The sequence below is a fragment of the Antrostomus carolinensis genome, unplaced genomic scaffold (genome assembly GCF_000700745.2).
Source record: "Antrostomus carolinensis isolate BGI_N321 unplaced genomic scaffold, ASM70074v2 scaffold7477, whole genome shotgun sequence".
Classification (NCBI taxonomy): domain Eukaryota; kingdom Metazoa; phylum Chordata; class Aves; order Caprimulgiformes; family Caprimulgidae; genus Antrostomus; species Antrostomus carolinensis.
The window spans coordinates 18,857-34,102 of NW_010325486.1; the positions used below are offsets into that span (position 1 = coordinate 18,857).

The 15,246-nt window shown below is 35.3% G+C and overlaps 1 protein-coding gene across 1 annotated transcript in view; it reads left to right on the forward strand.

Annotated features, from left to right (window-relative positions):
• Positions 1-15,246, forward strand: part of ASAP1 (ArfGAP with SH3 domain, ankyrin repeat and PH domain 1) — a gene marked incomplete at its 5' end in the record, with an annotated part of 62,662 nt that overhangs the window by 14,549 nt on the left and 32,867 nt on the right. The window contains 7 exons of the mRNA XM_029085782.1: positions 770-857; positions 2,113-2,161; positions 7,994-8,157; positions 9,694-9,827; positions 10,907-10,998; positions 11,802-11,988; positions 13,545-13,630. Of these exons, the coding sequence (XP_028941615.1) occupies positions 770-857; positions 2,113-2,161; positions 7,994-8,157; positions 9,694-9,827; positions 10,907-10,998; positions 11,802-11,988; positions 13,545-13,630 (800 nt within the window). The remainder of the gene's footprint in view (positions 1-769; positions 858-2,112; positions 2,162-7,993; positions 8,158-9,693; positions 9,828-10,906; positions 10,999-11,801; positions 11,989-13,544; positions 13,631-15,246) is intronic.

Below are 15,246 nucleotides of genomic sequence, written 5' to 3' on the forward strand. Positions count from 1 at the left end.
CAAAAATATTGTGCTGATGAGCTTGTTCTGACAAACATTTGACAATGTGGGAAATGCCCTCTGAGACTTTTTTGTTTGTTTACTGTTTTTACATTATTTTTATATTTAGTTTACAGTGTGTAACGTGGACAACTTCCAAAACTCAGTTTAGAATTATTTACTGATAACTGATTTCACATGTTCAGTTTATATCTGCCAGCTGTAGTAACTTTAATTCAGTGTCTCTGCGGTTTCTGATAAACCTGTACAAACCCAAAATAATTCAGACACATTTAGTTATCATGTGAAGTAACCAAATTAGAGCAGAGAATATTAGTAGCTGTATTTGATTCCAAGTTATGTTACTCCATATCTCCGGCTTCCCACTTCCCTTTTAAAGTTTTAGGATTATATCTCTGGTTTATTTAAAATGGGAGGAAAATTGGCATATGGGCTTGCTGTAATGAAAAATTGCATAATAGTTTTAGCATTGTTTATGAAATAAAATAAAATTTTTCAGTATTAGCATATTCTAAATTATTATTTATTCCTTTAATCCCTTTCAAATAACTGGGAGGAGTTGCCATGAAAATTTAAATTTTGTTTAGATTATCAATCTGTCCATTTGGACAGACCAAGTCAGACAAAATCATGCTGGTCTCAAGTGTTCTGAAGGTGCACATGTATGCATGCCCATGCTTTAAATTAATATCATACATGCCCACTCCTCAGAAAGGAAAAATAATCCTAAAGCAAGACATTTTTAAAGTAAAATAAATTTTCCTTTTAGTCCAACAGGCAACCAGCTAAACTGAATTTATTGACCTGCCAGGTGAAGCCAAATGCTGAAGATAAGAAGTCTTTTGATCTAATATCACGTATGTAGCAACTTTAGTACCATCTTGCCTTTTGTGGGATTTCTAAAAATGTCATAACAAGGTATTTTGAGTAAAAATAAGGTTCAAAAAAAAACTGTTCAAAAAAACCAGTTCAAAATTCAAGTCTGTATCCAGATATATGCAGTGCCTCACAAGTGTTCAGATCCTTCTAGTTTTGAAGATGGATTGAATGGATGAATGAATAAAGAACTTCTTTTGTGTATATATATGACATAAATGCTGTTAATTTGTGACATGTCATGAAATGCAGCTTATGTGGTGTTCTCCTAAGTTCAGTTAGATGTTTAACAGCTTAGTGGAACATGCATAAGCTATATGCAGGAAATGGAAAAGAACTTCAGGCTTTTCTTTTCCTTCATTGTCTGCTCTGGTTTTTGAGTGCCATTTGGGGAGTTGAGGAAGGAAGGGAGAACCCAATTTTTATTTTTCTTTTATCCTCTTTTTAAAACATGGTTCTGTTTGTCTAAAATTGTCAGTGGCTTGTCTTCTCAGCGTTAAAGCTCCTGTGACTTTCCTTCCCATTTTGGTCCTGTATAGCATGTATTTGTATCCAGTCTAATTTTAAAAACAGTTTTGAAGTTGATGAGTCAACTTACTGTTTTCAGTCTCTACATATATAGGATCAAATAACAAATAGTTCTAACATTTGGTATTTACAAGGACAGTATATGAAACCTTGGAATGTGAGGGATAATACCCAGTTCATATCTCATCCTCTGGTTGGTAAAAAGAAGTTTTTTAATCCAAAGGGAGGGAAAAAGTATATAATGGACACAAATTCATTTTGCCCTTTTCTGCTGCTTATGCTTCAGGTTTGACTTCAGAAGGGCAAAAATTGATTTATATGCTTATTTTTCTTTATTGTTTCTAAATATTAAAGCTATTTCTAATATTGGTTGTGGAGTCTCCTTCTCTTGTGCAACCTACTCTAGATGTACCTGCTTTGGCAGGGGGGTTGGAGTAGATGAGGCCTATTCCAACCCCCACCATTCTGTGACTCTGTAAACATAAGACTTTTAAAATATGTATGTTTGGTGTAAATAAAAAAAATCACAATTTCATCTTTTTTTTATTTGTTTAGAATTGTTTTCCATAGCTATGAATAAAGTATTAATGTTGCTGGTTAAGAGCAATTGCTTTTAGAAGCTTTCGTTGCCAAATAAGTTCAGGAACAAATATGAAGATATTTTAAAATTTGTTATGATAAATGAAAAGATGTATTTATTTATTCCAGATAACAGAACATACCACTTTCAAGCAGAAGATGAACAGGAATACGTAGCGTAAGAATGTTTACATTTTTTCAAGTTTATTTTGCTAATAGAGGTGTATAAAAGGACATTAACAGTGGAAACAGTTTTCTCAGTTAATGCAGAAGTAGTGCCTACTGTCTGTTTTTTCTGCTGTTGAGCATCTATAGATGTAAACTATTTTGTAGTGCTACAGGGCTCTTTGAAAACTTTGTAGTATTAAAAACAAAAGAAAAACCCAACCCAACTAATTAAAAAAAAAACCCATTTAGATTGTGTACCCTTGCCAGAACCCGGTTCGTGTGCAGTTGCTTGGCATGATATAGTAGATCAAGTTACTAAGGTTCAGATAAAATATTTTTAAATTCTCTTAAATCTTCTGTTTCAACCCACTTTTGCAGTTACTTCTTTTCCACCTGATCCTACCTTTTCCTTTAAATTAATAATCATAAAGAGATAAAAGATCTGCATATAAGACATAGAAAATATTTAGAAGTAATGCATCTTTTCTACTGTAGGCCTAGAAATAAACAGCAAAGCAGATCTCTGTGATTTGTGTACTTCAGAATCCAGTAACTTGCTTCATTAATGCGTGTTTCCAACTAGACCATTTCCTTTAACACCAAATTTCTTACTGCTATATCAGAACTACTCCTTGTCCTGAGAACTGTGTACCACTTTTTTTTTTCCTCCTGAAAATTGCTTTTGATGTCATCAAATGTGTTGTGCAGAACACTGCAATCTAATGCTCGTCACCTGACAATTCTAGGAATAAAGTCACTAGTGAAGAGAGCAGCAAGCCTGAGCCTTCCAGGATGCCACATTTTTCAGGACTGTTGTACTCTTCAGTTACATGTCCATATTCTAATGGAAGACTGGGTTGCTCCATGTGCATTTTAAATGTTTGTAAGGTATTTCAGTTGTTTGGAAGTGTTGGGAGGCAGTGGCATTGACATTTTAAAGGTGGAAGGCATGAGAAAGCTGGAGAGTTTTTTGTCATGCAGCTGTTTCCTTTCAGAGTCTTCCACAGCTTTATGTTGGCTCTCAGAGTGCAAAGCTGACTTGCTAGTTATGCTTACTGCATTAATTCTGGAACTTAATTCATTCTAGTAAGTTTCTTAGTCAAGAAGAAAATGTTGTTATTTCTGATCAGTAATGCACTTGAGTCATTAGTTTTTGTGTCTCTGCCATGAATTAGATTTTACTATATTTGTGGTTTTAAAAGATGACGTTTATTTTGGTTTTTTCTTAGCACGTGAGCAAGGTAGGAGGAATATATTAATAAATTAATTCTTCTGATTGGCAGGTCAATACATTTAGTTTAGCTGGCTGTGTGTTGGGCTGTTTTGAATTACAGGCTGTTTTTGTTTCTCATCAGAGCTATAGTTCCCATTTGTTTACCATTAAAGTCTGATTTATCACTTTAAAGTCCAGTGGGTGAGAAAGTGACTTGTACTGGAATATTTTTGTGTTGCTTCAAGCTTCAAAAGTTTTGTTTAGCTGGAGACATTAGTTGCATCTAAGTATTGGAATACATACAGACAAACTAAGAGATGGTAATTATATTTTGCCTTTATTGGCACTGTAATCCACCTTAAAAAAGGTATTGTAATGCTACTCAGACAAGTGTTCTGTTTCAGAAAACTACTAGTGCCCCAAGTAACGGTACGTACTTTAGGATGCACACAGAAACTTATTTTATTTTTTCTTTAGGAAAATTTGGGCAATATCTTTAGTTAATTTTAGTTCATGAACCAGAATGACTGTTAATGTGTTGATGAAAAACTACAGTCTAACCAAATATTTGGTTTTTCTTATGCAGCCACTATTAGGTCTAAAATAGCTTTATTATCTAAGGTGTCATGCTATCAGCACTCTCTGACTTCCAACCTGGTTGATTTAAGAGTGTTCTGCAGAAACTATGTGATGTAGCTCCTCAATTAGAGTTGTCATCTTCTTGTTCCAGTTTCCACTTGACCTGTATATGTGTGCCGCTCTTGTCCCATCTTGTTGCGTTTTGTCCACCCAGTTTTACTGCTGCCTCTGTTCTTTTTTTTCTTCATGCACCACTTGAGGAATAAATGCATAAACAGATTTTCAAATCACTTTCCTTCCAGCCTCACATCTAAATAGAGAAAAAAGCAAGATGTATTTCTTTATAGAACCCTAGAATGTTGTGAGTTGGAAGGTACCCACAAGGATCATCGAGTCCAACTCTTGCCCTAGCATAGGACAATCCCAAGATTCAGACCATGTGTCTGACGGCCTTGTCCAAATGCTTCTTGAATCTTGTCAGGCTTGGTGCCATGACCACCTCCCTGGGGAGCCTGTTCCTTTATACTCTAGTTTAGCTGACCCTGCATACATTATCCTAGTGGTCATTTTAAACTGCTTCTATAAATAACTCCTAGAAGTACTTAAAAAACAAAACAAAACAACAAAAGCACCCTAGATGGTTTAAAGCACAAATCACTGAAGCCTACGAAAACAAAACAACAACAAAAACACCCTAGATGGTTTAAAGCACAAATCACTGAAGCCTACATTCTGTTACAGGTCTATTACTGCTTCCTCTCAAACGTTTCCCTTAGTCCAGTGCATTTCTTGATTCTTACCCAACCAACTGTATGTTAACCTCTACTGCTCGACTGTCCTTCAAAATTCTCAGTTGATTGTTAGTTTCTCTAGCAGATAAAGCAGAGAGAGAGAGAATGAGAGTGTGTTGTGTGGAAATACGTGTGTGTGTGTATGTTGACCTCTACTGCTCGACTGTCCTTCAGAATTCTCAGTTGATTGTTAGTTTTGTTAGTTTCTCTGGTAGATAAAGCAGAGAGAGAGAGAGAGTGAGAGTGTGTTGTGTGGAAATACGTGTGTGTGTGTGTGTGTGTGTGTGTGTGTATAAGAAGTATAACCTCCAGATTTTTTTTAACATATACAATAATAGACTCTTTCTACTTTTTGACAATTGTGGATAGAGCCAAATATTCTCTAGACATGACCTTTTAGTTCTTTTCTACTGTTTTTGAAGATGAAGAGTATATCTATTGTAGGAAAAGCCTGGATTATAAACAAAGCTATATTCAGAAATTTTGCTATGAAGAAACACACATCTGAATTCAGTGTAGTATTTAGCAAGAGTCTTCAGATGTTTTCTACATTGGGAAGCTTGAGTTGGAAGGTCTTGAAACTATCTGTTGCTTGTTCCATGCAAAAAAATTGTTTCTGAAAGTTTGAGAAATACAGTGCTAGTGTTCTGTTTATGCATTTACCTGGAGACAACAATGTTGCAACAGGGATTGTCAGAAAAGACAGATAAATTTGTATTGCAAATGAAAAATCTATTAACCTGGATATTCTGGCAGGGCTTTTACTGGCTTAGAAATACTGTAGAAAAATAAGAGGAATCTCACAGTCTGGTCTATGTGAGGTTAGTGAATAATTCTTTTGCCTTCATTGGATCCAGAAGTCACCCCTGGTGCCAGATTTTTGTTTAGCTTCATGCATTTCTTCAAAGCTGAGAGTCTCCAGCAAACACAATGTCTTAAAGGACCACAAGAAATTAGTGAGACCCAGAAAAAGAAGTGTAGTAGAAGACTGAACAACTTGTCTTACTATATTAGATAGAAGGTGGAGCAATTCTGTGAGACTTGAGTAAACTATTTGAAAGAACACTACAAAGCATTACCAGAAGCTTTTTGACTGTTAACTTGATGCTGGTGACATAAAGCAAATATATTTAAAAAAAAAAAAAAAAATAAAAAAAAAACCAACCCAACAAAATATGAGGGCAGATAAGAAAAAAAGGGGAAGAGCAGCAGTCATAAGACAGTTTTTATAAACTGTTGACACTGAGTTAATATACCATATTTACCGATTTGACTTATTTTTGAGTGTACAGCCTTCCAGGAAGGCCTGGTGACCAACTGGAGACTTGTATAAATAGCAGCAGCCATCAAGAATGTGTCTGTTATATTGTGCCTGTGTTAAATGGGCCTTGCTGTTGATGACTGGGAAGAGCTGCCACTCTGGTGCCTCTTGCTCTGATGTCTCACAGATGACACCAATGACACACACACAGCCTGGGACAGCAGGTTCCTTCTAGCTGAGGAAACGCAACCAAAATAAATTATTGCTCTTGCAGTTTAGAAACTCTTAATATGGAAATCTGTATCAAACTAACAGCTGGCTCAGTCATGTCGTGTTTATTTTAATTGCATCTAATTTTTTAATTGTTACTGCATAGTTGAGTTTTAGTCGAATTCTGCCTTTTTAACTAACTAATCAAATTGTAACCCTGAAAGAAATTGTCAGCAAATGTCAGAATAGATGTTGTCTGAGTTTAATGGTTATTTTACTCTGTGTGTTTAACACAACATCACTATAATATTAGAAGCAAGACACTGCTGCCTTTTATTTTTTTAATAACATAGAATTTCATCAGAAAAATTGCAGAAGAATGCCCTCTAGTGTGGTGTTCTTATATAGCTAGAGAGATTCATGTAAGTATGTTTTTAGCATGTAAACTATGGAGCAAATTTGTTTTCAAATCTTCCAATTTATCTTTTATTTTTAAGGTTGATTTTTCAATAACTTTTTTACGCATTTTCTTTTAAGTATATATTCTCAAATTATTCTCTGCCCATAAAATTCTTTTAAAAGTGTAGGTATGAAGTATATAATGTACAGTACCCATATACCATTTCAGGCTCTGAATCTGTATTGCAAAATTATATACATAATTTTCCCTCTGAAATCCTTTAAAGTTTATCTTTGCATTATTACTTCAGTGAGAAATTATGAATGTCAATCTGAGGCTCTATTAGTTTGTTTCGATGACCTTAGCCATTTTAGCCCATTTCTGAAGGTTTATGATTGCAGATAATTTTTATATTGTAAACAAGAAAATGTATTGAAGACATTGCCAATTTAAAATATTTCTGTCTAAAAATGTGTGTTTGCAGTAGGTCTAAAACCACCTAAAATCACTGTACCTGCGAGGATTTTTCTTAACTTGCTCTTTTTTTTTTTTTTTAAATTAGGCAACACTGCATCTGCAATGTGCTTGTCCTTAGTGTAACCGCTTTCCCCTCTTTGCTTCCACCTGTAGGGCAGCAGCTACTGAGAAGTGTTTTGGTTTGTTTTTGATTAAATCATTGTTGTGTAAACAAAAAGTTGTGAAGGAGGGTGTGGGGGGCAGGACTAGTGCCTGAAATGTCATTAAAGAGTCTTGATTTGTTGTAGTCAACAGTTGCTCTTAAACTTCTGTGTCGGCTATCAATCCATTACTCTCCTGTCATCTTCTCTTCCTTACCCCATTAGTTGCCATGGCAATTTTCATTAATTTGGACATTACAGTCTGTCTCTGATTAGTGCACCGAGACCTGCATTTTGAAAGGCAACTAGACATCAACGCATTCAAAAATGTGCTTACGGTCTCCTCTGTGGAGCGAGAGGTGCACACTGGAGAAAGTAGCGGTTATAATTTTATCTTTTAATAATGGGATAACCTTTAGGAAGATCTTGGGCACCTTCTTTTAAAGCAGTTAAATTTGCAGAAGCTTAATTGCACCCTTTCTCTTCCACAGCTTCTGCTTATTTGAGGAACCTGAGAACTGTACTGCTTTGACTTTAAAATTGTTCACCAGAGGGACATTAGAATTAACTTTTTGTCTTTTCTCATTCTTACTTACATTTTCTCAATTCTTTCCTTCCTGTCTCTCACTTTTTCCCCACTCAGTCTCTCCCACAATCCAATCCTTCCCAATATTGCCACTAATATTTTGTTCCTGGCAAGATTTCTACAGTTTATAGATTAACTTGTATTTGCAAATGCAGATCTTCATTAAGGTCTTTATCTTGTGCTAGATGGATATCAGTATTGACTAACAGCAAAGAAGAAGCATTAAATATGGCATTCCGTGGAGAGCAGAGCACAGGGGAAAACAGTTTAGAGGATCTGACAAAAGCCATTATTGATGACATACAGAGATTACCCGGAAATGAAGTCTGTTGTGATTGTGGCTCACCAGGTATCTCAATTTGTTAATGTCATCAACTTCTTGTTGGGAGCAAAGTCTTTTATTTAAAGAAGTGTTTGTAGAGTGCAAACTAATTTTCTAAGTGATGTGTTGATCAGTCTTCAACCTGTTTTTAAAAGAACAAATATGATTTTCATATGTTAGTTCCATCTAATTCACTAAAATATTTTTGTGTGTTGTCTGTGCTTACTTCCAGCAGTTCAAGCCCCTCTGGAGTTTGAACTGTTCTTGTTGCACTGTCTCTAGATGCTTGTTGCACTTGAATGGAAGTTGCTTGGCATCACTGATCCTGTGCATGCTACTAAGTAGAAGTGAGTAATGCTTAGACAATGATTGTGGAAAAAATGACCTGGCCAGGATCTTATTCTGAGGTTTTGTCTTGGCATGAGACTACTGGAATTGGCAGTATCAAAACTATTCAGAGGCAGAATAAGTTGTCTTGTGCAAAGATTTAGACACAGAGTTGGAATCTTTTCAGATTATATCTTCAGAAGTACGGAGTTACAGGTCAGTTGTATGTCACTTAGAGCTTGAAAAGAGTCAACTTGACACAGAACTACTGAGCTGATGTGGTAGTTGGCAGCTGTTATGGCTTTCACATCTAAAGAGGCATTTCAAGGTGATAATCATTTGGAACTGAGTAAATAGTTGATGTCTTGAAGGTGCTTACTGTTGCAGAACTGATCCAAATACAAAATACCTATCTAAAAATACAAAAATATAATTATGTCAAATCCTGCAATTGGTTCATTCAAATATTTAATCATGTAAAGCTGCAGAAACTTTGGATTACAGTTCTCATTCACCTTTTAATTTATAGTGAAGTTTTAAGCTTCACTTCTGCACCCCAGCTTGCTGCTTTAAAGCTCTTGACTTAGTGCTTTATCAGTTATTGTTTAAGATCAAGGAAGAGATTAATTTGAAGACATGTATGCATATAAAATATGTCTGGAGCTTTTTCTTTTCCTTAAAAACTGGTCTTGCTTCTTATGTAGCATTCATATTATAAGATTCATTTGAATATTACATGCAGATCTCCTCGATGTTTTTTTTTGCTGGACTAGCCAGTGTTCCTTACAGTTCTTACAACATACTAGTATTTTATGTGTTGGAAAGTGCTATGGTTAATATTTTATGAAGAAAGACTATTTAAAGTTTGAGAAGTAAAGATTAAAACTTCAGAGGTTGCCAACAGTGGAATTTAGGAGATCTGTTCCTTTTAAAAACAGGTAACAGAAGCCTGACCTTTTTTCTACAAGAAAAAAAAAAAAAAAAGTATTTAAATGCATTCATTCAATATGGATTTATAAGTCTAAATTCAGTGCCTTTGGGACTGTTTCTAAATCTGAAAAAAATTGTGATTAAATTTGCACTGCAGTTTGGAGAAAAGTATGGAATATTCTTGGTTTATTTTCATTTGTTAAAACATTAAATGAGGAATAATTGCAGAATACATTGGGATTTCTTACCACCATTGAAAACCTTTTCTTGGACTTTGATTAAATGTTTTGTCTTTCAATTCTACAGATCCAACATGGCTGTCAACTAATTTGGGCATTTTAACCTGCATCGAGTGTTCTGGAATACACAGAGAAATGGGTGTCCATATTTCTCGAATCCAGTCTTTGGAATTAGACAAATTAGGAACGTCTGAACTCTTGGTAAGTTTCTTTGATTTGGATTTTTTTTTCCTTTAGTCAAATGTTGACCTGTATATAGGAAACATCCAGGGGTATAATTTACGGTTAGTTTTTTTCAAGGTATACGTTTTGCAGATATCTTCTTCATATTTTTGTTATGTATCTTATGGGAGGGTTTCTACTATTATGTATTATTGATGCTTTTGACCACTTGTCTCTTCTCATGTTCATTTTGTAAGGTTTTGCAGAATAAATATTGACATCTATTGTGATTAGTGCCATCAGAATGTTGCCTGTTATTAGCTGATCTTGACCACGGTCTAAAATCTCATGTGATTAAAAAAAAAAAAAGAAAGTTAATTTAATTTGACAAGTGGGAATGACCATTGCTAATTTTGACATAAAAATGATGGTTAAATCTTTAACTTTATGGAAGAACATTAAAGTTATAAAAAGAATTTGATTTTAGACTACTAAGAAATAAAAAAGAAAAAAAAATACAAAAAAAAAAAAAGCCAAAACAAACCAAACCCAGTTACATCAGGTTTATCTCCCTAACTGTTTGGCCTGTGAGAAGATACTTGATACAGAAATTCTGTATGGGAAAGCTGAGAGAAGATAGAAGGCACTTCTGGGTTTGTGTACAGGTTTAATATTAGCACTAGTAGTCTTTTTGAAATCTTGAGTTGATTACAAAGTTACTGTTCATTTAAATCAAATTTTACTAAGCATGACTTTCCAGTGGGTCTGAGCTTCTTTCCAAAAGTAACTTTCTGATCAATGTACTAGTTTCAATGTTCATGCTGCTAGTTCCTCATTCTGTTTTTATATTGGAGGCAGATTGTCTTGGAATTCAAATAATTAGCTGTGACTGTGAAGCCTATTGTACAAGTTCTGGGATGGTAGGATTCACATTTGAAAATATTTTAAAATTACTTTATATTTAAATGTAGTCATTGTGGTTTAATTTCACAATCCTGTGTGTTCCATCTTTTATTAATAGTGTGGAAAATGCACATGAATAGTCCAGTTTTTAGGATGCTGTTAGACCCCAAAAACCCCCACCCTCATATATATATATTTTTTTTTTCTTATTGCAGCTGGCCAAGAACGTAGGAAATACTAGTTTTAATGATATTATGGAAGGGAATTTGCCTAGTCCTTCACCTAAACCCAGTCCATCAAGTGATATGTAAGTTTTGAATCTCTAAATTCTTTAATATTAAGTTTATTGTGGAATATGTATGTGATGTAAAATATCTTAAACAGTAACCGAGCCAGAGGAGGGCTAGGACAGCAGAAGACTGGGGGTTTTTACGCAGCTGTGAACTTTCTTAAAAGTTCAGTATGTTGTCATGTAGTCACATTTTAGCTGCCTCAGCTTCTCAGTCTAGAAAACTTCAAGTTTGGGTTTCAAGATTCATTATTTTGAATGTTTTTGAGTTTTTTAGTATACTATCAAGTAATGAACACAATTGGACTAAATGATGCTAGCTTCAGGGACTGTCTGGAGATGGTGAAGAGCATTTTCTTCCTTTCCGCGGTTTAGGAGTTGCACAGAGAGCATAACAGATGTTATGCTTCAGGTTTTGCCACAGAAGAACTTTTAACCTATTATTCTGTTTTCTAGCTGACTTAGTATTTTTTCCCTTATCCTGTTTTATTATGTTTTTCATGCTTATCCTTTTTTTTAACATGTAGATAGGTTTCCATGAGAAATCACTCTTCAGATTTTGTTTTTTCTTTGGTCTTAGTCCCCAGAGTCAGAGTAATATTTGTATGTAACAAGAACGCAGGATAAAATTGAATACGTACCTTATTTTGGGCTTGTTTGCAAGAAGTACATGCATTATAATAATAAATAACACAGTCTTTATCTGATAGTTTTCTTCTTCCCTTCTCAGCTCCTGAGTTAGGCAAGGTGATTTTAAATTTAAAGCACTGACCTATTTTTATAAAAATTTCTAAACCAAGCTCTATTTTCACACCCCACAGGACTGCACGTAAAGAATTTATCACTGCTAAATATGTAGATCATAAGTTCTCTAGGAAGACTTGTGCATCTGCAGCAGCTAAACTGAATGAATTACTTGAGGCTGTCAAATCCAGGGATTTACTTGCACTAATTCAAGTCTATGCAGAGGGGGTAGAGCTAATGGAGCCACTGATAGAGCCTGGACAGGTAAGCTTATCAGGTAAACAAAGCAGAGTATTTTAAATAATGAGTATTTGTAAAATGTCCAGGACTCGGGGCTGCTACCTTAGATGCTAAAAAAAGAAAAATAACAGATGAAAATGTTGGGTTTTTTCTTCCTTTCGTTAATGTGGTGTACTTGTGGGGAGAGAAAAGACCGCATCTATTGTCATCAGTTGGTCTAAAGGAGTGTGAAATGCAGTAGTAATATCATACCCTATTGTAGGTGCAACTATAGTATGTTGAAAAGCACCTGTTCTGCAGTATATTTCTTTTAGGAAAAGGCCCAAAGAGAGAGGGCTTGACTTGATAACCCAGGGTCACCTGATATCACAGGCAATATCATATCTGCTTTTAAAGTAGTTGCTGAAGGAACACATTACTGACTGTATACGATTGTCTGTTTACTCTGTATGAGGAAAGAGTAAATCTGATACCTTCACTGCTTTTGATGAAACAGTTACAGAAGTACAGTTTATTTCAACCAGGAAGAGATATTTTTATTATTATTATTATTATTATTGTAGTTCTGAACACTTGATCTTCCTTCTGAAGTCACTAACAGTTCCTTCTGAATGTCAGGACACTTTTTTTTTTTTTTTTTTTTTTTATTGTGAGGATGACTGAGCAGTGGCACAGGTTGCCCATGGAGGTTGTGGAGTCTCCATCCTTGGAGATATTCAAAAAGCCATCTGGACATGGTCCTGGTCCTCTTAAGTGGCCCAGCTTTGGCAGGGAGGTTGGACCAGATGACCTCCACAATTTCCTTCCAACTTCAACCATTCTGTGATTCTGTAAGAGATTTAATGTATGTAGGACTATGATTTTTGTGGATTTTTTTTCTCTGGTAGGAAACAGTTTTGTGGCTACAACTATCTTGAAAGGAGGTTGTAGCAAGGTGGATGTTTGTCTCTTCTTGCAAGTAACAAATGACAGGATGGGAGCTAATGGCCTCAAGTTCTGCCAGGGGAGGTTCAGACTGGATAACAGGAAAAAATTCTTCACTGTAAGGGTTATCAGGCACTGGAATGGGCTACCTAGGGAAGTGGCTGAGTCGCTATGCCTGGAGGTATTTAAAAGACCGGTAGACAAGATGCTCAGAGATATGGTTTAGTAGTGGACAGGTACAGTTGGACTCGATGATCTCAAAGGTCTTTTCCAACCAAACAATTCTAAGATTCTGTTATTCTATGCTTGGTGCTCACCAAGATATCATAAAGTAACAAGTACTGCAAATGCAATCAGCATTCCTTGATGGGGTCCCTTTTAGTTATAACTAGACAATCCTTGGGATTGTTCCATCTGACTGGGAAAAAGGGAAGACTGGTTTTGAGAAAGCTATGATCTTAGAAAGTGTGATGCCTTTTCCTTTGAAGCATGTGGAGATCAGAAAGGCAGTAACTATTTTTGTCGTATTCTTGTACTAATATTTTTCTGTTGAAAGACTTGTTGTAAATGAGTGACATCTATCTCGGTAGGCCTGATATTGACAAGCTTTACAGAAATAAGACATAAAAATCTGACTTCTCTTTACATGTGTTTAGGAGCCAGGTGAAACAGCACTTCATTTAGCAGTCCGGACTGCTGACCAAACCTCTCTCCATCTGGTTGACTTCCTTGTACAAAACTGGTATGGATTGCTCATTTTTTCATTAAATTGTGCATGAAAAATGTAGACGTTCAAAGCTATCCTTGCAATGCTTTGGACAGTGTTTGCTCATCACTTATAATTGTTCTCCTTGGATATGTTTCAGAAGAGCATAATTTAATACCTTTGAGTTGACCTTTGTGCTCCTAATGAGTAGCAAGAGGGAAAGAAGTGTAGATTAAAAACATGGAAAGCAGCTATACAGAAATAGGATGAAACTGTAGAGCAAAAGAGGGCGTTGATTTAGAGAACATAACAGTGTGCAACAATGCAAACGAATAGTTCAGGTAAAGGAGGGATGACAAGTAAATGTTCCAAATACAGGACACATGCAAAGAACTTGTAAGAGTAGAAAACAAGAATCTTTCTCAGAAAATTATTAATAAAAAATAGATTGGCTTTGAAAAAGGTATTCTAATAGTTAATAAACTATATTAAAGCTATCAAGAGCATAATCTTCTTTACTGGTAATTTTCAACATCTATTGACTGAGCTCTTCTTTGTTCTCACGAGATGTGTTCACAGAAGTGAAAAACCTCAGTGAAAACATTTTATTTAAAAAAATCAAATGGTGTAGCAGTCCAACATTATTTTATATATTTCACAATATCGATAATGATTAAATAAGATCAATTCTGGTCGAAGCTATTCAAGAAGCAGCAGTCGCTTGCTGTGTCAGATGATGGTTTTGCAGAACAATGAGAGAGGAGGGTTGGGGGAAAACACAGAAGACTCATCACAACTTGCTTGAGCTGGTAGGGGGAAGGCTGGGGATTTTTTTTGTAATTTCTGTTTTTCCCTTGGCATAGTCAGTCACACCTGACCATAGTCAGTCACTACCTGAAATGCAGTCAGTGAATACTGCTTTTTTTTTTCTTCCCTTCTCTAATAGTTTATGTAGCGTTGTATATAGGGAGTGTTAGAGAGGTCGTTTGGGCTTCTGGTAACAGCTCAGACTTGGAATCCATGTTCCTGACACCGTCTCTTGGGCTACGTGGACTAGCTGTGTAACCTTCACTTAAACTTTATTCTACCACTACTCCCTCATGCTAAATAGAGGAGTCCTGACTATTGTAGGAGTGTTATTAAAGTAAAAAAAACAAAAACAAAAACAAAAAACAAACAAAAAACAACAACAACAAAAAAAAAAAAAAGTAAATTACTAATATTTGCAAACTATTTGAGATTGTCATTTGAAAAATGTTTTAGAAGCCAAATTTATTATTTTGGGCATTGTTAAAGATTTATTAATTTGGATTATTATTTTAAACAATTCTGTTCAGTTATGAAGCTTCATAGTTTCTTCAGACAACTATCATCTTATATGTGTTTCTATCAGCTGCCTGTATTTTAGTCTCAGTTTCAAATTTAAGAGCATCTTTACAAACCATATGGGCTCTGCAGTTACTGTTCGACATGGGTGATGCTGAGTGGAAGAAAAGCTGTCACCTTCTGAGCTTTCCTTTTCATTTTTATCAATATGTTACATTGATCCCAATATGTCAGTAACTTTTTTTGAGAAACCTTCTTTTAGAAATTGAAAACTGTAGGAAGTACAGTTTTAAAAAGCCCTGTGAACCCCTTTGCACAGCTCATCT